The sequence below is a fragment of the Telmatherina bonti genome, assembly GCF_933228915.1.
Source record: "Telmatherina bonti genome assembly, chromosome: 14".
In the NCBI taxonomy this organism is placed as follows: Eukaryota; Metazoa; Chordata; class Actinopteri; order Atheriniformes; family Telmatherinidae; genus Telmatherina; species Telmatherina bonti.
The window spans coordinates 2,655,701-2,680,973 of NC_136612.1; the positions used below are offsets into that span (position 1 = coordinate 2,655,701).

Consider the following 25,273-nt stretch of genomic DNA (forward strand, 5'->3'; position numbering starts at 1 on the left):
CATCATCATTACCATCATCATCCCCATCATCATCACCATCATCATCCCCATCATCATCATCATCACCATCATCATCCCCATCATCATCACCATCATCATCCCCATCATCATCATCATCACCATCATCATCCCCATCATCATCATCATCACCATCATCATCACCATCATCATCCCCATCATCACCACCACCACCATCATCATCATTACCTTCATCATCCCCATCATCATCCCCATCATCACCACCACCACCATCATCATCATTACCATCATCATCCCCATCATCACCACCATCATCACCATCATCATCACCATCATCACCACCATCATTACCATCATCATCACCATCATCATCATCATTATCATCATTACCATCATCATCACCATCATCATTACCATCATCATCACCACCATCATCACCATCATCATCACCATCATCACCACCATCATCACCGTCATCATCATCACCATCATCAGCATCACATCATGTCCCCATGTCTCATCATGTCCCCATGTCTCATCATGTCCCCCTTTCTCATCATGTCCCCATGTCTCATCATGTCCCCATGTCTCATCATGTCCCCCTTTCTCATCATTTCCCCCTTTCTCATCATGTCCCCATGTCTCATCATGTCCCCATGTGTCATCATGTCATCATGTCTCATCATGTCCCCATTTGTCATCATGTCATCATGTCTCATCATGTCTCATCATGTCCTCCTGTTTCATCATCATGACATCCTGTCTCATCATGTCCCCCTTTCTCATCATGTCCCCATGTCTCATCATGTCCCCCTTTCTCATCATGTCCACATGTCTCATCATGTCCCCATGTGTCATCATGTCATCATGTCTCATCATGTCCCCCTGTCTCATCATGTCCCCATGTGTCATCATGTCATCATGTGTCATCATGTCTCATCATGTCCTCCTGTTTCATCATCATGACATCCTGTCTCATCATGTCCCCATGTCTCATCATGTCTCATCATGTCCTCCTGCCTCATCATGTCCCCATGTCTCACCATGTCCTCCTGCCTCATCATGTCCCCATGTCTCATCATGTCCTCCTGTCTCATCGTGTCCCCATCTCTCATCATGTCCTTCTGTCTCATCATGTCCCCATGTCTCACCATGTCATCCTGCCTCATCATGTCCCCATGTCTCACCATGTCCTCCTGCCTCATCATGTCCCCATGTCTCATCATGTCCTCCTGTCTTATCGTGTCCCCATCTCTCATCATGTCCTTCTGTCTCATCATGTCCCCATGTCTCACCATGTCCTCCTGCCTCATCATGTCCCCATGTCTCACCATGTCCTCTTGCCTCATCATGTCCCCATGTCTCATCATGTCCTCCTGCCTCATCATGTCCCCATGTCTCACCATGTCCTCCTGCCTCATCATGTCCCCATGTCTCACCATGTCCTCCTGCCTCATCATGTCCCCATGTCTCATCATGTCCTCCTGTCTCATCATGTCCCCATCTCTCATCATGTCCTTCTGTCTCATCATGTCCCCATGTCTCACCATGTCCTCCTGCCTCATCATGTCCCCATGTCTCATCATGTCCTCCTGTCTTATCGTGTCCCCATCTCTCATCATGTCCTGTCCATGAATCATCTTGTTTCAACAGTTTTTCTTTCTTTCTCTTCACAGTGATGTCGGAGCTTGCAGGACGGAGGTTGTCCCTGTCCTCCACGTCCTCTGTCTCTCTAGTTGAGGTTAAGGCTGAGACTCGACTCGTCCTGCAAGCTTTTCTTGAACGGACTCTGCGCACCCCCCACAAAGAGAGACTGGGAAGCGTTGGAGGAGCGTACAATGATCATGAGAAGTTCAGGTGACATGTTTGGCTTCCGGACCATCTGGACGCAGCAGAATTTCATGTGTTTCATGTTTCACAGATGGATGAAGGATGTAGTTCTACTGCAAGCCAGCTTAATGCTTGCTTGTCATTCACTCTGACGTTTTCTCACCCTAGCTCTAAGCCACACGATAAACCAGATCACCAGGCCGAAGATGAAGAGAAGAGAATTGGACTGAAAGGTCTAATGAAGCTGCTGCCTCAGCGAGGAACTGTTCGAAGGGTGAAACATGCAAAAGGCTCGCTGGACCGGGACAGCAAGGCTAAACTTTACCAGCAAGCAGAAGTACGTCTGCCTGACTTCCTGGGACATCAGTAATATTTGATATGTTTATTTACAGGAGGCAGAGATAAGTAACTGTCGTATGGACATTTGAAGTATTAACGTTTTAGCTATTAACATTCTGTACTGTGCAAGGCAGAAAATACATCTCTCTGTTTTTGTGACGTAACAGCTTTAACTCGTATCCAACAATCCTAAATAACCCTTTAGGTTGCTGCTCTCAGTTTCTGGAAGTAGTTTTACCTTGTTAATGGCAGCAAAACAATATGTCCAATTCAGCTTTTGTTTCACTCTTCATTTAATTTAATCATTTTCATTTTTATTGTTATTTCCTGTTTATGGTTGAAAGACAGGAAAATAAGTGTTATTTATCTTTTTATCTAGGTTTGTTACTTGCCCTTGCTCTTGGCTTCAATGCTGACAGGACAAACTTGTTTTCTCAGGATGGAAAACACTCCTCCGCCTCCTCCTCATCATCATCATTATCAGGAGTGGAAGACAACGAAAAGTCGAAGAAGAAACACAACAAGATTAAAAGAAAGCTGTCTGAGCTGTTTAAAAAAAAGATTGATAGACAAAAGAAAGAGAGAGAGAAAGAAAGAACCTTTCCTTCCCCGTCTTTACAAGACACCAGCGCTCCAAGTAGACTCCTAAGTTACTCTCCACACATAAAATAGTCAACACCATCTGTAAAGGGTAGCGTGTCAGTAAAGAGCGTGTATAAAAATTAACATGTACGTGAAGGGTCTGTAGAAAGGTCAATGTGTTAAGTGCCTCTACAAAGTCTAGCAGGTTTATTAAGGGTTTGAACAACAGCGTTTTAGCAGTGTCTGTAGAAAGGTTAGCATTTTGGTGTAGGGTCTGTAGAAAGTTAGCGTGTTGGCGTAGGGTTTGTAGAACATGTAGCATATTGATGTAAGGTTTGTAGAAAAGTTAGCGTGTTAGTGTAGGGTCTGAATAAAGTTGGCGTGTTGGTGTAGGGTCTGTAGAAAGGTTAGTGTGTTGGTGTAGGGTCTGTAAAAGGTGAGCATGTTGGTGTAGGGTCTGTAGAAAGTTAGCGTGTTGGCGTAGGGTTTGTAGAACATGTAGCATATTGATGTAAGGTTTGTAGAAAAGTTAGCGTGTTAGTGTAGGGTCTGAATAAAGTTGGCGTGTTGGTGTAGGGTCTGTAGAAAGGTTAGTGTGTTGGTGTAGGGTCTGTAAAAGGTGAGCATGTTGGTGTAGGGTCTGTAGAAGGTTAGCGTGTTGGTGTGGGGTCTGTAGAACATGTAGCATAATGATGTAGGGTCTGTAGAAGGTAAGCGTGTTGGTGTAGGGTCTGTAGAAAGGTTAGCATGTTGTTGAAGGGTCTGTAGAAAGGTTAGCGTGTTGGTTTAGGGTCTGTAAAAAGGTGAGCGTGTTGTTGTAGGGTCTGTAGAAAGGTTAACGTGTTGGTGAAGGGTCTGTAGAACATTTGGCATGTTGGTGAAGGGTCTGTAGAAAGGTTAGTGTGTTGTTGTAGGGTCTGTAGAAAGGTTAGCGTGTTGGTGTTGGGTCTGTAGAACATTTGGCATGTTGGTGAAGGGTCTGTAGAAAGGTTAGTGTGTTGGTGAAGGGTCTGTAGAAAGGTTAGTGTGTTGGTGAAGGGTCTGTTGAAAGGTTAGAAGTTGGTGTAGGGTCTGTAGAAAGGTCAACGTGTTGGTGTAGGGTCTTTAGAAAGGTTAGCATGTTGTTGTAGGGTCTGTAGAAAGGTTAGCGTGTTGGTGTTGGGTCTGTAGAACATTTGGCATATTGGTGTACAGTCTGTAGAAAGGTTAGTGGTTTGGTATAGGGTCTGTAGAAGGTTAGTGTGTTGGAGAAGGGTGTGTGGAAAGGTTAGCGTTTTGGTGAAGGGTCTGTAGAAAGGTTAGCGTGTTGGTGAAGGGTCTGTAGAAAGGTTAGCGCCTTGGTGTAGGGTCTGAGGAAAGGTTAGCATGTTGTTGTAGGGTCTGTAGAAAGGTTAGCGTGTTGTTGTAGGGTCTCTAGAAAGGTTAGCGTGTTGGTGTTGGGTCTGTAGAACATTTGGCATGTTGGTGAAGGGTCTGTAGAAAGGTTAGTGTGTTGGTGAAGGGTCTGTTGAAAGGTCAGCATGTTGATGTAGGGTCTGTAGAAAGGTTACCGTGTTGGTGTTGGGTCTGTAAAACATTTAGCATATTGGTTTAGGGTCTGTAGAAAGGTGAACGTGTTGGTGTAGGGTCTGTAGAACATTTGGCATATTGGTGTAGGGTGTAGAAAGGTTAGTGGTTTGGTGCAGGGTCTGTAGAAGGTTAGTGTGTTGGAGAAGGGTGTGTAGAAAGGTTAGCGTGTTGGTGTAGGGTCTGTAGAAATGTTAGCATGTTGGTGTAGAGTCTGTAGAAAGGATAGCGTGTTGGTGTAGGGTCTGCAGAAAGGTTAGCGTGTTATTGTAGGGTCTGTAGAAAGGTTAACGTGTTATTGTAGGGTCTGTAGAAAGGTTAGCATGTTATTGTGGGGTCTGTAGAAAGGTTAGCGTGTTGGAAAAGGGTCTTTAGAAAGTTGGCGTGTTGGTGTCAGATCTGTAGAAAGTTGGCATGTAGGTGTAGGGTCTGTAGAAAGGTTAGCATGGTGGTGGAAGGTCTGTAGAAAGGTCAGCGTGTTGGTGAAGGGTCTGTAGAAAGGTTAGCGTGTTGGTATAGGGTCTGTAGAAAGGTTTGCATGTTGTTGTAGGGTCTGTAGAACATTTGGCATATTGGTGTAGGGTCTGTAGAATGGTTAGTAGTTTGTTGTAGGGTCTGTAGAAGGTTAGTGTGTTGGAGAAGGGTGTGTGGAAAGGTTAGCGTGTTGGTGTAGAGTCTGTAGAAAGGATAGTGTGTTGGTGTAGGGTCTGTAGAAAGGTTAGCGTGTTGTTGTAGGGTCTGTAGAAATGTTATTGTGTTGGTGAAGGGTCTTTAGAAAGTTGGCGTGTTGTTGTCAGATCTGTAGAAAGTTGGCATGTAGGTGTTAGGTCTGTAGAAAGGTTAGCATGGTGGTGGAGGGTCTGTATAAAGGTTAGCGTGTTGGTGTACGGTCTGTAGAAAGGTTAGCATGTTTGTGTAGGGTCTGTAAAAAGGTTAGCGTGTTGGTGAAGGGTCATTAGAAAGTTGGCGTGTTGGTGTCAGGTCTGTAGAAAGTTGGCATGTAGGTGTAGGGTCTGTAGAAAGGTTGGCATTGTGGTGGAGGGTCTGTAGAACATGTAGCATGTTGGTGTAGGATCTGTAGAAAGGTTAGCGTTTTGTTGTAGGGTCTGTAGAAAGGTTAGCATGTTGATGTAGGGTCTGATGAAAGTTGGCGAATGGGTGAAGGGTCTGTAGAAAGTTTTCGTGTTGGTGAAGGCTCCTTAGAAAGTTGGTGTGTTGGTATCAGGTCTGTAGAAAGTTGGCATGTAGGTGTAGGGTCTGTAGAAAGGTTGGTGTAGGGTCTCTAGAAAGGTTAGCACGTTGGTGTTGGGTCTGTAGAACATTTGGCATATTGGTGTAGGGTCTGTAGAAAGAATAGTGGTTTGGTGCAGGGTCTGTAGAAGGTTAGTGTGTTAGAGAAGGGTGTGTAGAAAGGATAGCGTGTTGGTGTAGGGTCTGTAGAAAGGTTAGCGTGTTGTTGTAGGGTCTGTAGAAAGGTTAGCGTGTTATTGTAGGGTCTGTAGAAAGGTTAACGTGTTATTGTAGGGTCTGTAGAAAGGTTAGCGTGTTGGTGAAGGGTCTTTGGAAAGTTGGCGTGTTGGTGTCAGATCTGTAGAAAGTTGGCATGTACTTGTAGGGTCTGTAGAAAGGTAAGCATGGTGGTGGAGGGTCTGTAGAAAGGTTAGCGTGTTGGTGTAGGGTCTGTGGAAAGGTTAGCGTGTTGGTGTACGGTCTGTAGAAAGGTTGGCGTGTTGGTGTACGGTCTGTAGAAATGTTAGCATGTTGGTGTATAGCTTGTAGAAAGGATAGCGTGTTGGTGTAGGGTCTGTAGAAAGGTAAGCGTGTTGTTGTAGGGTCTGTAGAAAGGTTAACGTGTTATTGTAGGGTCTGTAGAAAGGTTAGCGTGTTGGTGAAGGGTCTTTGGAAAGTTGGCGTGTTGGTGTCAGATCTGTATAAAGTTGGCATGTACTTGTATGGTCTGTAGAATGGTAAGCATGGTGGTGGAGGGTCTGTAGAAAGGTTGGCGTGTTGGTGTTGGGTCTGTAGAAAGGTCAGCATGTTTGTGTAGTGTGTGTAGAAAGTCAGCGTGTTGGTGAAGGGTCTTTAGAAAGTTGGCGTGTTGGTGTCAGGTCTGTAGAAAGTTGGCGTGTTGTTGTCGTGTCTGTAGAAAGGTTAGCATGGTGGTGGAGGATCTGTAGAAAGGTCAGCATGTTGTTGTAGGGTCTGTAAAAAGCTTAATGTGCTGGTGTAGGGTCTGTAAAAAGGTTAATATGTTGATGAAGGGTCTGTAGAAAGTTTAGCATGTTGGTGAAGGGTCATTAGAAAGGTGGGCGTGTTGTTGTAAGGTCTGAATAAAGTTGGCGTGTTGGTGAAGGGTCTGTCGTAAGTTGTCATGTTGGTGTAAGGTCTGTAGAAAGGTTAGCGTGTTGGTGAACGGTCTGTAGAAAGATTAGCGTGTTGGTGAATGGTCTTTAAAAAGTGTGCTTGTTGGTGTCGGGTCTGTAGAAAGTTGGCATGTAGGTGTAGGGTCTGTAGAAAGGTTAGCATGTTGGAGTATAGTCTTTAGAAAGTTGGCTTGTTGGTGTCAGGTCTGTCGAAAGGTTGGTGTGTTGGTGTAGGGTCTCTAGAAAGGTTAGCATGTTGGTGTTGGGTCTGTAGAACATTTGGCATATTGGTGTAGGGTCTGTAGAAAGAATAGTGGTTTGGTGCAGGGTCTGTAGAAGGTTAGTGTGTTAGAGAAGGATGTGTAGAAAGGTTAGCGTGTTGATGTAGGGTCTGTAGAAAGGTTAGCGTGTTGTTGTAGGGTCTGTAGAAAGGTTAGCATGTTGGTGATGGGTCTTTGGAAAGTTGGCGTGTTGGTGTCAGATCTGTAGAAAGTTGGCATGTACTTGTAGGGTCTGTAGAAAGGTAAGCATGGTGGTGGAGGGTCTGTAGAAAGGTTAGCGTGTTGGTGAAGGGTCTTTGGAAAGTTGGCGTGTTGGTGTCAGATCTGTAGAAAGTTGGCATGTACTTCTAGGGTCTGTAGAAAGGTAAGCATGGTGGTGGAGGGTCTGTAGAAAGGTTAGCTTGTTGGTGAAGGGTCTTTAGAAAGTTGTCGAGTTGGTGTCAGGTCTGTAGAAAGTTGGCATGTAGGTGTAGGGTCTGTAGAAAGGTTAGCATTGTGGTGGAGGGTCTGTAGAAAGGTTGGCGTGTTGGTGTTGGGTCTGTAGAAAGGTCAGCATGTTTGTGTAGTGTGTGTAGAAAGTCAGCATGTTGGTGAAGGGTCTTTAGAAAGTTGGCGTGTTGGTGTCAGGTCTGTAGAAAGTTGGCGTGTTGTTGTCGTGTCTGTAGAAAGGTTAGCATGGTGGTGGAGGATCTGTAGAAAGGTTAGTGTGTTGGTGTAGGGTCTGTAAAAAGCTTAATGTGCTGGTGTAGGGTCTGTAAAAAGGTTAATCTGTTGATGAAGGGTCTGTCGAACATGTAGCATGTTGGTGTAGGGTCTGTAGAAAGGTTAGCGTGTTGTATTGTCTGTAGAACATGTAGCATGTTGGTGTAGGGTCTGTAGAAAGTTGACATGTAGGTGTAGGGTCTGTAGAAAGGTTATTGTGTTGGTGAAGGGTCTGTAGAAAGTTGGCATGTTGGTGTAGGGTCTGTAGAAAGGTTAGCATGTTGGTGAAGGGTCTTAATAAAGTTGACATGTTGGTGTAGGGTCTGTAGAAAGTTTAGCGTGTAGGGTCCGTAGAGCATGTAGCATGTTGGTGTCGGGTCTGTAGAAAGGTTGGCGTGTTGGTGTAGGGTCTATAGAAAGTTGGCATGTAGGTGCAGGGTCTGTTGAAAGGTTAGCGTGTTGGTGTAGGGTATGTAGAAAGGTTAGTGTGTTGGTGTAGGGTCTGTAGACGGTTAGTTTGTTGGAGAAGGGTGTGTAGAAAGGTTAGTGTGTTGGTGTAGGGTCTGTAGAACATGTAGGATGTTGGTGTAGGATTTCTAGAACGTACCTCACACCAAAGGTGACTGACATCAAGATAAACCTAGTATGTTACTCTTTATTATTGTGCTGTTTGTTCATATAGGCCATCGTCCTGAGTTCTACAATGGGGTGGCTGAGAAGCTGGAGAAGCTTGCCTGGAAATCCACCAAGATTAAGATACAGAGTCCCACAGTCCAGTCAACACCAGGTAAATTCTTCCTCAGCACAAACTGCTGCATTAATAGGCTGATCTTTCAGTCAGAGGAAAGTTGAGATTAAATTTTGGAATGACATTTTTTAACATTCTGGGTTTTAGGTAAAAAAAAAAAATCTGATTGAATTTCAGATGACCACCATGTCATAACACACAGAAGGTTTGATCACAAGGCAACTAAAGTCTGATTATGTCACCAAAGACAGTACAATGTTCATGTAATTGAGTGGTTTCCATCTCTAATGACGGAATGTCAGTTAATCTGCCTGAAACAGTGACAGTTTAACATACATGTTACATGTGTTTTAGTGTCCGTTAGAGAAGCAGGATCAGTTCTTTCCAGCAGCTTCTGTCTGACCTGCCGACTTTGAGGAGGAATCCACAGCTTCCTTTAGCAGAAACATCTGGAACAAAGAAATGTCTGCAAATATCAACACTGTAAATGTTTGTTTTGCTTAGTTACAGCGGCGTGTGACAAAGAAATGGTGGTCCAGCAGCTGGTTGAGCTGCTTTCTCTGGAAGGAGACACCATCAACACTAAGGTAGATGTCACATCCTCAGCAGGGTTAGGCTTCATCATCAAACTCCAGCTGCTCTCTCAGACACCATAGAAGAAGACATCAGCCGCTGTCAACAGCATGCAATGTGAGAGGTGTTTGACATGTAGTTTCCCAACATGCCTCCACCATCTTGTCCCCCACAGATCCAATCAGACCCCATCCTGCGCAACAGTTTAAAGCGTCTCTCCTATGGATCATTTGCTAAAGTAATGGATATTTTCAGCATCAGTCAGGTGTCCGAGGTCCCTACATCGGCACCGCCAGCTAGTCCGACACTACGACGCATCGCGGTCAGCATGGAGGTGTCCCGGCGGATAATGACAGCCACAGGAACCCATCGCATGCAGGACTACGCAGAACACTACATGAACAACTTTGCTTCTTGGGTAAAAAGTCATGGAGGATGGGTGAGTCACTAAACTCTGACCTGCAGCTTCTTCTTCTCTGTTTCTTCCTGTTCTGAAGGTTTTGTCTAATCTTTAGGAAAATGTGGTGGAATTAGAAGAACCCGTGGAGTTTGACTAAGGTCCAGGTGACCTGGATCGTGATGGACGGTCCCTCCATGGCACTCTTCTCTCTCCGTTGTCATGGCAACAAGACTCTCCTGGAGGGCCTGGTTCTGACTCAAACTGTTTTGACCCTGTAGGAAAGCGGTACCCAACTCTAGTCAGCTTTCTTGGCTTTGTATGACCTGATGGTAAAACCTGGTCTATGGATCTATGGATCCTTGGATGTCCCGGGGCCTCATGTATGCCTGGTTTTCATACTGAAAGGTGGCAGACAACCACACGTAGACAAATTCTTACCCAAAAATATTCAGATGTATGAATCCCTTTGTGCGCTAGTTCCGGTGCATCTTTCATTTATAAATCCTGACTGACTTGGATCTGAGCGCAGTTTCACGACTGCAGTTACCGGACCAGACACGTCATTCCTGTAGGAACTTCTACAGAGTTCATCAACATGATCATGTGAGGCTGTGCTGCATCTCAGGGAGAATAAGAGCACATCGTGTGTGATAGCGTTAACGTAAACAGAGAAAAGGGATCAGTTTTCATTAAATGTAAGTAATGGAGTTTTATTCTGCCATAATTAATGTGACGAATGAGATTAAATGTAGATTAGTTTCGTTGATGAGGTGGAAATCATCAGCTCAAATGCAATAAGTTTTTTCTTTAAGTCCGGTTGGACTTCGGATACTTTACAGACACATAGTTCCGTTCATAAAGGAGCCTTTCGGCACTTTGTCACTCTGTAACAACAAGTTTACGTGGCGGTACGCACTAGGACACAATAAGTATTTCTATATACGTCCCGACCTCTGGGTAGAACATGACGAACCCATTCTCATCATTCGCATGTTTCCTTTGGATATGAGGCCCATGGTCCGGTTCTGGAGGGCTGCCATCCTGCAGGTCTCTTCTGTTTCCTGCTTCAACCCACCACCTGTTGAGATATCCACCAGATCTCCGGACCTGAAGGACTGGAGCTGGACCTGCAGGACTGCGTTCCTGGAGGACTGGAGCCGGACCTGCAGGACTGCGTTCCTGAAAGTCTGGAGCTGGACCTGCAGGACTGCGTTCCTGAAGGACTGGAGCCGGATCTGCAGGACTGGGTTCCTGAAGGACTGGAGCCGGATCTGCAGGACTGCGTTCCTGAAGGACCGGTGCCGGACCTGCAGGACTCTGGATTGAAGTTGATGCCGATAATGATTATGAAGCAACACTAGGTTTTACAGCATGAGCAATGCAAACACTGGTGTCCCTGTCAGGTCTTGGACGGGGTCTACAAACGAACACTGAGTGATCCATGGTGCTGACAGACTCAGGTCTTCCTGCTTGCGGTGTCTGTGAGAAGACCTGAAGTCCTGCAGTGTGAACAAAGAAGTGGGACTGGTGTATCTGGTTGCACTGATGGTGTTAAACTGCTCCCTGGTTTATTTGTTTATTTTTTATAGTGTGTTGACATTTTTTTTGACCCATCAGAGAAAATGGAGGTTCTCAACTCCAGAATATTTTTTTAAATAATTTATTGATTACAAATAATCTGAATTTTGTGTTAAACATGGTGATTTTATGTAATAAACACTAAAATCTGAGCTGCTTGATGATTGTTTAGTTATGTGAACTTCAGCAGATCTCATCCAAAGTTTCAGATCTGTGTTTATATCGTTCCTGCCACGGACAGGAACTCTGATGTAGAAATGGTTGTTTGGGGGCGAGGAGTTGCTGAGCTCCGCGTGGACGAGGAGTCGCTGAGCTGGATCCAGTATAGTCACTGTATTGGATGGATCTACCTGGATGTATCCTGTATCTGAATGGAACCTGTACCTGGATGTATCCTGTATCTCAATGGAACCTGTACCAGGATGGATCCTGTACCTGGGTGGAACCTGTACCTGGATGGAACCTGTACCTGGATGGATCCTGTATCTGGATGGAACCTGTATCTGGATGGATCCTGTACCTGGATGGAACCTGTACCTGGATGAAACCTGTACCTGGATGGAACCTGTACCTAGATGTATCCTGTATCTGAATGGAACCTGAACCTGAATGGAACCCTTACCTGGATGGAACCTGTACCTAAATGTATCCTGTACCTGGATGGATCCTGTCCCTGGATGGGTCCTGTACCTAGTTGTATCTTGTATCTGAATGGAACCTGTACCGAGATGTATCCTGTATCTGGATGGATCCTGTGTCTAGATGGAACCTGGACCTGGATGGATCCTGTACCTAGATGTATCCTGTATCTGAATGGAACCTGTACCTGCATGGATCCTGTACCTGGATGGAATCTGTACCTAGATGTATCCTGTATCTGGATGGATCCTGTGTCTGGATGGATCCTGTACCTGGATGGAACCTTTACCTAGATGTATACTAAATCTGAATGGATCCTGTACCTGGGTGGATCCTGTACCTGGATGAATCCTGTATCTGAATGGAACCTGTACCTGGATGTATCCTGTATCTGAATGGAACCTGTTCCTGGGTGGATCCTGCACCTGGTTGGATCCTGTACCTGAATGGAACCTGTACCTGGATGGATCCTGTATCTGGATGGAACCTGTACCTGGGTGGATCCTGTACCTGGATGGAACCTGTACCTGGATGGAACCTGTACATGGATGAAACCTGTATCTGGATGGAACCTGTACCTGGATGGATCCTGTACCTGGATGTATCCTGTATCTGAATGGAACCTGTACCTGCATCGATCTTCTACCTGGATGGAACCTGTACCTAGATGTATCCTGTATCTGAATGGAGCCTTTACCTGGATGGATGCTGTATCTGAATGGAACCTGTACCTGGATGTATCCTGTATCTGAATGGAACCTGTTCCTGGGTGGATCCTGTTCCTGGTTGGATCCTGTACCTGAATGGAACCTGTACCTGGATGGATCCTGTATCTGGATGGAACCTGTACCTGGGTGGATCCTGTACCTGGATGGATCCTGTACCTGAATGGAACCTGTACCTGGATGGAACCTATACATGGATGAAACCTGTATCTGGATGGAACCTGTACCTGGATGTATCCTGTATCTGAATGGAACCTGTACCTGCATCGATCTTCTACCTGGATGGAACCTGTACCTAGATGTATCCTGTATCTGAATGGAGCCTTTACCTGGATGGATGCTGTACCTGGATGTATCCTGTATCTCAATGGAACCTGTACCTGGATGGATCCTGTACCTGGGTGGAACCTGTACCTGTATGAAACCTGTACCTAGATGTATCCTGTATCTGGATGGATCCTATATCTGGATGGAACCTGTACCTAGATGTATCCTTTATCTGAATGGAACCTGTACCTGGATGGATCCTGTATCTCAATGGAACCTGTACCAGGATGGATCCTCTACCTGGGTGGATCCTCTACCTCGATGGATCCTATACCTGGATGGATCCTGTATCTGAATGGAACCTGTATCTGGATGGATCCTGTATCTGAATGGAACCTGTACCTGGATGGACCTGTATCTGAATGGAACCTGTACCTGGGTGGATCCTGTGTCTAGATGGAACCTGGACCTGGATGGATCCTGTGTCTGGATGGAACCTGTACCTGGATGGATCCTGTGTCTGGATGGAACCTGTACCTGGATGGAACCTCTACCTAGATGTATCCTGTATCTGAATGGAACCTCTACCTAGATGTATCCTGTATCTGAATGGAACCTGTACCTGGATTAAACCTGTACTTCGGTGGATCCTGTACCTGGATGGAACCTGTACCTGGATGGAACCTGTACCTAAATGTATCCTGTACCTAGATGTATCCTGTATCTGGATGGATCCTGTACCTGGGTGGATCCTGTACCTGGATGCATCCTGTACCTGGTTGGATCCTGTACCTGAATGGAACCTGTACCTGGATGGATCCTGTATCTGAATGACACCTGTACCTGGGTGGATCCTGTACCTGGATGGATCCTGTACCTGAATGGAACCTGTACCTGGATGGAACCTGTACATGGATGAAACCTGTATCTGGATGGAACCTGTACCTGGATGGATCCTGTACCTGGATGTATCCTGTATCTGAATGGAACCTGTACCTGCATCGATCTTCTACCTGGATGGAACCTGTACCTAGATGTATCCTGTATCTGAATGGAGCCTTTACCTGGATGGATGCTGTACCTGGATGTATCCTGTATCTCAATGGAACCTGTACCTGGATGGATCCTGTACCTGGGTGGAACCTGTACCTGTATGAAACCTGTACCTAGATGTATCCTGTATCTGGATGGATCCTATATCTGGATGGAACCTGTACCTAGATGTATCCTTTATCTGAATGGAACCTGTACCTGGATGGAACCTCTACCTAGATGTATCCTGTATCTGAATGGAACCTCTACCTAGATGTATCCTGTATCTGAATGGAACCTGTACCTGGATTAAACCTGTACTTCGGTGGATCCTGTACCTGGATGGAACCTGTACCTGGATGGAACCTGTACCTAAATGTATCCTGTATCTGGATGGATCCTGTACCTGGATGCATCCTGTACCTGGTTGGATCCTGTACCTCAATGGAACCTGTACCTGGATGGATCCTGTATCTGAATGGAACCTGTACCTGGGTGGATCCTGTACCTGGATGGATCCTATATCTGGATGGAACCTGTACCTAGATGTATCCTTTATCTGAATGGAACCTGTACCTGGATGGATCCTGTATCTCAATGGAACCTGTACCAGGATGGATCCTCTACCTGGGTGGATCCTGTACCTGGATGGAACCTGTACCTGGATGGATCCTGTATCTGAATGGAACCTGTATCTGGATGGATCCTGTATCTGAATGGAACCTGTACCTGGATGGACCTGTATCTGAATGGAACCTGTACCTGGGTGGATCCTGTGTCTAGATGGAACCTGGACCTGGATGGATCCTGTGTCTGGATGGAACCTGTACCTGGATGCATCCTGTACCTGGATGGATCCTGTGTCTGGATGGAACCTCTACCTGGATGGAACCTCTACCTAGATGTATCCTGTATCTGAATGGAACCTCTACCTAGATGTATCCTGTATCTGAATGGAACCTGTACCTGGATTAAACCTGTACTTCGGTGGATCCTGTACCTGGATGGAACCTGTACCTGGATGGAACCTGTACCTAAATGTATCCTGTACCTAGATGTATCCTGTATCTGGATGGATCCTGTACCTGGATGCATCCTGTACCTGGTTGGATCCTGTACCTGGATGGATCCTGTATCTGAATGGAACCTGTACCTGGGTGGATCCTGTACCTGGATGGATCCTGTACCTGAATGGAACCTGTACCTGGATGGAACCTGTACATGGATGAAACCTGTATCTGGATGGAACCTGTACCTGGATGGATCCTGTACCTGGATGTATCCTGTATCTGAATGGAACCTGTACCTGCATCGATCTTCTACCTGGATGGAACCTGTACCTAGATGTATCCTGTATCTGAATGGAGCCTTTACCTGGATGGATGCTGTACCTGGATGTATCCTGTATCTCAATGGAACCTGTACCTGGATGGATCCTGTACCTGGGTGGAACCTGTACCTGTATGAAACCTGTACCTAGATGTATCCTGTATCTGGATGGATCCTATATCTGGATGGAACCTGTACCTAGATGTATCCTTTATCTGAATGGAACCTGTACCTGGATGGAACCTCTACCTAGATGTATCCTGTATCTGAATGGAACCTCTACCTAGATGTATCCTGTATCTGAATGGAACCTGTACCTGGATTAAACCTGTACTTCGGTGGATCCTGTACCTGGATGGAACCTGTACCTAAATGTATCCTGTACCTAAATGTATCCTGTATCTGGATGGATCCTGTACCTGGATGCATCCTGTACCTGGTTGGATCCTGTACCTCAATGGAACCTGTACCTGGATGGATCCTGTATCTGAATGGAACCTATACCTGGGTGGATCCTGTACCTGGATGGATCCTGTACCTGAATGGAACCTGTACCTGGATGGAACCTGTACATGGATGAAACCTGTATCTGGATGGAACCTGTACCTGGATGGATCCTGTACCTGAATGGAACCTGTACCTGGATGGAACCTGTACATGGATGAAACCTGTATCTGGATGGAACCTGTACCTGGATGGATCCTGTACCTGGATGTATCCTGTATCTGAATGGAACCTGTACCTGCATCGATCTTCTACCTGGATGGAACCTGTACCTAGATGTATCCTGTATCTGAATGGAGCCTTTACCTGGATGGATGCTGTACCTGGATGTATCCTGTATCTTAATGGAACCTGTACCTGGATGGATCCCTACCTGGGTGGAACCTGTACCTGTATGAAACCTGTACCTAGATGTATCCTGTATCTGGATGGATCCTATATCTGGATGGAACCTGTACCTAGATGTATCCTTTATCTGAATGGAACCTGTACCTGGATGGAACCTCTACCTAGATGTATCCTGTATCTGAATGGAACCTCTACCTAGATGTATCCTGTATCTGAATGGAACCTGTACCTGGATTAAACCTGTACTTCGGTGGATCCTGTACCTGGATGGAACCTGTACCTGGATGGAACCTGTACCTAAATGTATCCTGTACCTAAATGTATCCTGTATCTGGATGGATCCTGTACCTGGATGCATCCTGTACCTCGTTGGATCCTGTACCTCAATGGAACCTGTACCTGGATGGATCCTGTATCTGAATGGAACCTATACCTGGGTGGATCCTGTACCTGGATGGATCCTGTACCTGAATGGAACCTGTACCTGGATGGAACCTGTACATGGATGAAACCTGTATCTGGATGGAACCTGTACCTGGATGGATCCTGTACCTGGATGTATCCTGTATCTGAATGGAACCTGTACCTGCATCGATCTTCTACCTGGATGGAACCTGTACCTAGATGTATCCTGTATCTGAACGGAGCCTTTACCTGGATGGATGCTGTACCTGGATGTATCCTGTATCTCAATGGAACCTGTACCTGGATGGATCCTGTACCTGGGTGGAACCTGTACCTGTATGAAACCTGTACCTAGATGTATCCTGTATCTGGATGGATCCTATATCTGGATGGATCCTGTATCTGAATGGAACCTGTACCTGGATGGACCTGTATCTGAATGGAACCTGTACCTGGATGGATCCTGTGTCTTGATGGAACCTGTACCTGGATGCATCCTGTACCTGGATGGATCCTGTGTCTGGATCGAACCTGTACCTGGATGGAACCTCTACCTAGATGTATCCTGTATCTGAATGGAACCTCTACCTAGATGTATCCTGTATCTGAATGGAACCTGTACCTGGATTAAACCTGTACTTTGGTGGATCCTGTACCTGGATAAAACCTGTACCTAAATGTATCCTGTACCTAGATGTATCCTGTATCTGTATGGATCCTGTACCTGGGTGGAACCTGTACCTGGATGCATCCTGTACCTGGATGGAACCTGTACCTGGATAAAACCTGTACCTGGATGGAACCTGTACCTAGATGTATCCTGTATATGAATGGAACCTGTACCTGGATGGATCCTGTATCTGAATGGAACCTGTATCTGAATGTAACCTGTTCCTGGGTGGATCCTGTACCTGGATGGATCCTGTACCTGAATGGAACCTGTACCTGGATGGATCCTGTATCAGGATGGAACCTTTACCTGGATGGAACCTGTACCTGGATGTATCCTGTATCTGAATGGAACCTGTACCTGGATGGATCCTGTACCTGGGTGGAACCTGTACCTGTATGAAACCTGTACCTAGATGTATCCTGTATCTGGATGGATCCTATATCTGGATGGAACCTTTACCTAGATGTATCCTGTATCTGAATGGAACCTGTACCTGGATGGATCCTGTATCTGAATGGAACCTGTACCTGCATCGATCTTTTACCTGGATGGAACCTGTACGTAGATATATCCTGTATCTGAATGGAACCTATACCTGGATGGAACCTGTATCTGGATGGAACCTGTACCTGGGTGGATCCTGTACCTGAATGGAACCTGTACCTGGATGGATCCTGTACCTGGATGCATCCTGTACCTAGATGTATCCTGTATCTGAATGGAACCTGTACCTGCATCGATCTTGTACCTGGATGGAACCTGTACCTGTATGAAACCTGTACCTAGATGTATCCTGTATCTGGATGGATCCTATATCTGGATGGAACCTTTACCTAGATGTATCCTGTATCTGAATGGAACCTTTACCTGGATGGATCCTGTATCTGAATGGAACCTGTACCTGGATGGAACCTGTATCTGGATGGAACCTGTACCTGGGTGGATCCTGTACCTGAATGGAACCTGTACCTGGATGGATCCTGTACCTGGATGCATCCTGTACCTAGATGTATCCTGTATCTGAATGGAACCTTTTCCTGCATCGATCCTGTACCTGGATGGAATCTGTACCTGTATGAAACCTGTATCTGGATGGAACCTGTACCTGGACGGATCCTGTACCTGGATGGAACCTGTACCTAGATGTATCTTGTATCTGAATGGAACCTGTACCTGGATGCATCCCGTACCTGGATGGATCCTGTATCTGGATGGAACCTGTACCTGGATGGAACCTCTACCTAGATGTATCCTGTATCTGAATGGAACCTATACCTGGATTAAACCTATACTTGGGTGGATCCTTTACCTGGATGGAACCTGTACCTGGATGGATCCTGTACCTGGATGGAACATGTACCTGGATGCATGCTGTGCCTGGATGGAACCTGTACGTAGATATGTCCTGCATCTGAATGGAACCTGTACCTAGATGTATCCTGTATCTGAATGGATCCTTTACCTGGATGGATCCTGTACCTGAATGGAACACGTACCTGGATGGAACCTGTACATGGATGAAACCTGTATCTGGATGGAACCTGTACCTGGATGGATCCTGTACCTGGATGGAACCTGTACCTGCATCGATCTTCTACCTGGATGGAACCTGTACCTAGATGTATCCTGTATCTGAACGGAGCCTTTACCTGGATGGATGCTGTACCTGGATGTATCCTGTATCTCAATGGAACCTGTACCTGGATGGATCCTGTACCTGGGTGGAACCTGTACCTGTATGAAACCTGTACCTAGATGTATCCTGTATCTGGATGGATCCTATATCTGGATGGATCCTGTATCTGAATGGAACCTGTACCTGGATGGACCTGTATCTGAATGGAACCTGTACATGGATGGATCCTGTGTCTTGATGGAACCTGTACCTGGATGCATCCTGTACCTGGATGGATCCTGTGTCTGGATCGAACCTGTACCTGGATGGAACCTCTACCTAGATGTATCCTGTATCTGAATGGAACCTCTACCTAGATGTATCCTGTATCTGAATGGAACCTGTACCTGGATTAAACCTGTACTTTGGTGGATCCTGTACCTGGATAAAACCTGTACCTAAATGTATCCTGTACCTAGATGTATCCTGTATCTGGATGGATCCTGTACCTGGGTGGAACCTGTACCTGGATGCATCCTGTACCTGGATGGAACCTGTACCTGGATAAAACCTGTACCTGGATGGAACCTGTACCTAGATGTATCCTGTATATGAATGGAACCTGTACCTGGATGGATCCTGTATCTGAATGGAACCTGTATCTGAATGGAACCTGTTCCTGGGTGGATCCTGTACCTGGATGGATCCTGTACCTGAATGGAACCTGTACCTGGATGGATCCTGTATCAGGATGGAACCTTTACCTGGATGGAACCTGTACCTGGATGTATCCTGTATCTGAATGGAACCTGTACCTGGATGGATCCTGTACCTGGGTGGAACCTGTACCTGTATGAAACCTGTACCTAGATGTATCCTGTATCTGGATGGATCCTATATCTGGATGGAACCTTTACCTAGATGTATCCTGTATCTGAATGGAACCTGTACCTGGATGGATCCTGTATCTGAATGGAACCTGTACCTGCATCGATCTTTTACCTGGATGGAGCCTGTACGTAGATATATCCTGTATCTGAATGGAACCTATACCTGGATGGAACCTGTATCTGGATGGAACCTGTACCTGGGTGGATCCTGTACCTGAATGGAACCTGTACCTGGATCGATCCTGTACCTGGATGCATCCTGTACCTAGATGTATCCTGTATCTGAATGGAACCTGTACCTGCATCGATCTTGTACCTGGATGGAACCTGTACCTGTATGAAACCTGTACCTAGATGTATCCTGTATCTGGATGGATCCTATATCTGGATTGAACCTTTACCTAGATGTATCCTGTATCTGAATGGAACCTTTACCTGGATGGATCCTGTATCTGAATGGAACCTGTATCTGGATGGATTCTGTACCTGGATGGAACCTGTACCTGGATGGAACCTGTACGTAGATATATCCTGTATCTGAATGGAACCTGTACCTGGATGGAACCTGTATCTGGATGGAACCTGTACCTGGGTGGATCCTGTACCTGAATGGAACCTGTACCTGGATGGATCCTGTACCTGGATGCATCCTGTACCTAGATGTATCCTGTATCTGAATGGAACCTGTACCTGCATCGATCTTGTACCTGGATGGACCCTGTACCTGTATGAAACCTGTACCTAGATGTATCCTGTATCTGGATGGATCCTATATCTGGATGGAACCTTTACCTAGATGTATCCTGTACGTAGATATATCCTGTATCTGAATGGAACCTGTACCTGGATGGAACCTGTATCTGGATGGAACCTGTACCTGGATGGAACCTGTACCTGGATGGAACCTGTACGTAGATATATCCTGTATCTGAATGGAACCTGTACCTGGATGGAACCTGTATCTGGATGGAACCTGTACCTGGGTGGATCCTGTACCTGAATGGAACCTGTACCTGGATGGATCCTGTACCTGGATGCATCCTGTACCTAGATGTATCCTGTATCTGAATGGAACCTTTTCCTGCATCGATCCTGTACCTGGATGGAATCTGTACCTGTATGAAACCTGTATCTGGATGGAACCTGTACCTGGACGGATCCTGTACCTGGATGGAACCTGTACCTAGATGTATCTTGTATCTGAATGGAACCTGTACCTGGATGCATCCCGTACCTAGATGTATCCTGTATCTGAATGGAACCTATACCTGGATTAAACCTATACTTGGGTGGATCCTTTACCTGGATGGAACCTGTACCTGGATGGATCCTGTACCTGGATGGAACATGTACCTGGATGCATGCTGTGCCTGGATGGAACCTGTACGTAGATATTTCCTGCATCTGAATGGAACCTGTACCTAGATGTATCCTGTATCTGAATGGATCCTTTACCTGGATGGATCCTGTACCTGAATGGAACACGTACCTGGATGGAACCTGTACATGGATGAAACCTGTATCTGGATGGAACCTGTACCTGGTTGGATCCTGTACCTGGATGCATCCTGTACCTGGATGTATCCTGTATATGAATGGAACCTGTACCTGCATCGATCTTGTACCTGGATGGAACCTGTACCTGTATGAAACCTGTATCTGGATGGATCCTTTACCTGGATGCATCCTGTACCTGGTTGGATCCTGTACCTGAATGGAACCTGTACCTGGATGGATCCTGTATCTTAATGGAACCTGTACCTGGGTGGATCCTGTACCTGGATGGATCCTGTACCTGAATGGAACCTGTACCTGGATGTATCCTGTATCTGAATGGAACCTGTACCTGCATCGATCTTCTACCTGGATGGAACCTGTACCTAGATGTATCCTGTATCTGATTGGAGCCTTTACCTGGATGGATGCTGTACCTGGATGTATCCTGTATCTCAATGGAACATGTACCTGGATGGATCCTGTACCTGGGTGGAACCTGTACCTGTATGAAACCTGTACCTAGATGTATCCTGTATCTGGATGGATCCTATATCTGGATGAATCCTGTATCTGAATGGAACCTGTACCTGGATGGACCTGTATCTGAATGGAACCTGTACCTGGATGGATCCTGTGTCTTGATGGAACCTGTACCTGGATGCATCCTGTACCTGGATGGATCCTGTGTCTGGATCGAACCTGTACCTGGATGGAACCTGTACCTAGATGTATCCTGTATCTGAACGGAGCCTTTACCTGGATGGATGCTGTACCTGGATGTATCCTGTATCTCAATGGAACCTGTATCTGAATGGAACCTCTACCTAGATGTATCCTGTATCTGAATGGAACCTCTACCTAGATGTATCCTGTATCTGAATGGAACCTGTACCTGGATTAAACCTGTACTTTGGTGGATCCTGTACCTAGATAAAACCTGTACCTGGATGGAACCTGTACCTAAATGTATCCTGTACCTAGATGTATCCTGTATCTGGATGGATCCATTACCTGGGTGGATCCTGTACCTGGATGCATCCTGTACCTGGATGGAACCTGTACCTGGATAAAACCTGTACCTGGATGGAACCTGTACCTAGATGTATCCTGTATATGAATGGAACCTGTACCTGGATGGATCCTGTATCTGAATGGAACCTGTATCTGAATGTAACCTGTTCCTGGGTGGATCCTGTACCTGGATGGATCCTGTACCTGAATGGAACCTGTACCTGGATGGATCCTGTATCAGGATGGAACCTTTACCTGGATGGAACCTGTACCTGGATGTATCCTGTATCTGAATGGAACCTGTACCTGGATGGATCCTGTACCTGGGTGGAACCTGTACCTGTATGAAACCTGTACCTAGATGTATCCTGTATCTGGATGGATCCTATATCTGGATGGAACCTTTACCTAGATGTATCCTGTATCTGAATGGAACCTGTACCTGGATGGATCCTGTATCTGAATGGAACCTGTACCTGCATCGATCTTTTACCTGGATGGAACCTGTACGTAGATATATCCTGTATCTGAATGGAACCTATACCTGGATGGAACCTGTATCTGGATGGAACCTGTACCTGGGTGGATCCTGTACCTGAATGGAACCTGTACCTGGATGGATCCTGTACCTGGATGCATCCTGTACCTAGATGTATCCTGTATCTGAATGGAACCTGTACCTGCATCGATCTTGTACCTGGATGGAACCTGTACCTGTATGAAACCTGTACCTAGATGTATCCTGTATCTGGATGGATCCTATATCTGGATGGAACCTTTACCTAGATGTATCCTGTATCTGAATGGAACCTTTACCTGGATGGATCCTGTGTCTGAATGGAACCTGTATCTGGATGGATTCTGTACCTGGATGGAACCTGTACCTGGATGGAACCTGTACGTAGATATATCCTGTATCTGAATGGAACCTGTACCTGGATGGAACCTGTATCTGGATGGAACCTGTACCTGGGTGGATCCTGTACCTGAATGGAACCTGTACCTGGATGGATCCTGTACCTGGATGCATCCTGTACCTAGATGTATCCTGTATCTGAATGGAACCTTTTCCTGCATCGATTCTGTACCTGGATAGAATCTGTACCTGTATGAAACCTGTATCTGGATGGAACCTGTACCTGGACGGATCCTGTACCTGGATGGAACCTGTACCTAGATGTATCTTGTATCTGAATGGAACCTGTACCTGGATGCATCCCGTACCTGGATGGATCCTGTATCTGGATGGAACCTGTACCTGGATGGAACCTCTACCTAGATGTATCCTGTATCTGAATGGAACCTATACCTGGATTAAACCTATACTTGGGTGAATCCTTTACCTGGATGGAACCTGTACCTGGATGGATCCTGTACCTGGATGGAACATGTACCTGGATGCATGCTGTGCCTGGATGGAACCTGTACGTAGATATTTCCTGCATCTGAATGGAACCTGTACCTAGATGTATCCTGTATCTGAATGGATCCTTTACCTGGATGGATCCTGTACCTGAATGGAACACGTACCTGGATGGAACCTGTACATGGATGAAACCTGTATCTGGATGGAACCTGTACCTGGTTGGATCCTGTACCTGGATGCATCCTGTACCTGGATGTATCCTGTATATGAATGGAACCTGTACCTGCATCGATCTTGTACCTGGATGGAACCTGTACCTGTATGAAACCTGTATCTGGATGGATCCTTTACCTGGATGCATCCTGTACCTGGTTGGATCCTGTACCTGAATGGAACCTGTACCTGGGTGGATCCTGTACCTGGATGGATCCTGTACCTGAATGGAACCTGTACCTGGATGTATCCTGCATCTGAATGGAACCTGTACCTGCATCGATCTTCTACCTGGATGGAACCTGTACCTAGATGTATCCTGTATCTGATTGGAGCCTTTACCTGGATGGATGCTGTACCTGGATGTATACTGTATCTCAATGGAACCTGTACCTGGATGGATCCTGTACCTGGGTGGAACCTGTACCTGTATGAAACCTGTACCTAGATGTATCCTGTATCTGGATGGATCCTATATCTGGATGGAACCTGTACCTAGATGTATCCTTTATCTGAATGGAACCTGTACCTGGATGGATCCTGTATCTCAATGGAACCTGTACCAGGATGGATCCTGTACCTGGGTGGAACCTGTACCTGGATGGAACCTGTACCTGGATGGATCCTGTATCTGAATGGAACCTGTATCTGGATGGATCCTGTATCTGAATGGAACCTGTACCTGGATGGACCTGTATCTGAATGGAACCTGTACCTGGGTGGATCCTGTGTCTAGATGGAACCTGGACCTGGATGGATCCTGTGTCTGGATGGAACCTGTACCTGGATGCATCCTGTACCTGGATGGATCCTGTGTCTGGATGGAACCTGTACCTGGATGGAACCTCTACCTAGATGTATCCTGTATCTGAATGGAACCTCTACCTAGATGTATCCTGTATCTGAATGGAACCTGTACCTGGATTAAACCTGTACTTTGGTGGATCCTGTACCTGGATGGAACCTGTACCTGGATGGAACCTGTACCTAAATGTATCCTGTACCTAGATGTATCCTGTATCTGGATGGATCCTGTACATGGGTGGAACCTGTACCTGTATGAAACCTGTACCTAGATGTATCCTGTATCTGGATGGATCCTATATCTGGATGGAACCTTTACCTAGATGTATCCTGTATCTGAATGGAACCTGTACCTGGATGGATCCTGTATCTGAATGGAACCTGTACCTGCATCGATCTTCTACCTGGATGGAACCTGTACATAGATATATCCTGTATCTGAATGGAACCTGTACCTGGATGGAACCTGTATCTGGATGGAACCTGTACCTGGGTGGATCCTGTACCTGAATGGAACCTGTACCTGGATGGATCCTGTACCTGGATGCATCCTGTACCTATATGTATCCTGTTTCTGAATGGAACCTGTACCTGCATCGATCTTGTACCTGGATGGAACCTGTACCTGTATGAAACCTGTATCTGGATGGATCCTTTACCTGGATGAATCCTGTACCTGGATGGAACCTGTACCTGGATGGAACCTGTACCTAGATGTATGCTGTATCTGAATGGAACCTGTACCTGGATGGATCCTGTACCTGGATGAATCCTGTATCTGAATGGAACCTGTATCTGGATGGATCCTGTACCTGGATGGATCCTGTGTCTGGATGGATCCTGTACCTGGATGGAACCTGTACCTAGATGTATCCTGTATCTGAATGGAACCTGTACCTGGATGGATCCTGTATCTGAATGGAACCTGTATGTGGATGGATCCTGTACCTGGATGGAACCTGTACCTGGATAAAACCTGTACCTGGATGGAACCTGTACGTAGATATATCCTGT

At 46.0% G+C, this 25,273-nt stretch overlaps 1 protein-coding gene across 1 annotated transcript; it reads left to right on the top strand.

Moving 5' to 3' along the window:
• Nucleotides 1-1,657: 1,657 nt before the first annotated feature.
• bcl2l12 (BCL2 like 12) lies at nt 1,658-9,918 on the top strand (the record flags this gene model as incomplete). The annotated part of the gene is made up of 8 exons (XM_079252639.1): nt 1,658-1,836; nt 1,978-2,146; nt 2,528-2,785; nt 6,260-6,263; nt 8,277-8,429; nt 8,895-8,977; nt 9,139-9,402; nt 9,479-9,918. 8 exons carry the CDS (start codon nt 1,658-1,660, stop codon nt 9,518-9,520), a joined length of 1,152 nt encoding a protein of 383 aa, XP_079108765.1. The 3' UTR covers nt 9,521-9,918.
• Between the last annotated feature and the right edge of the window lie 15,355 nt (nt 9,919-25,273).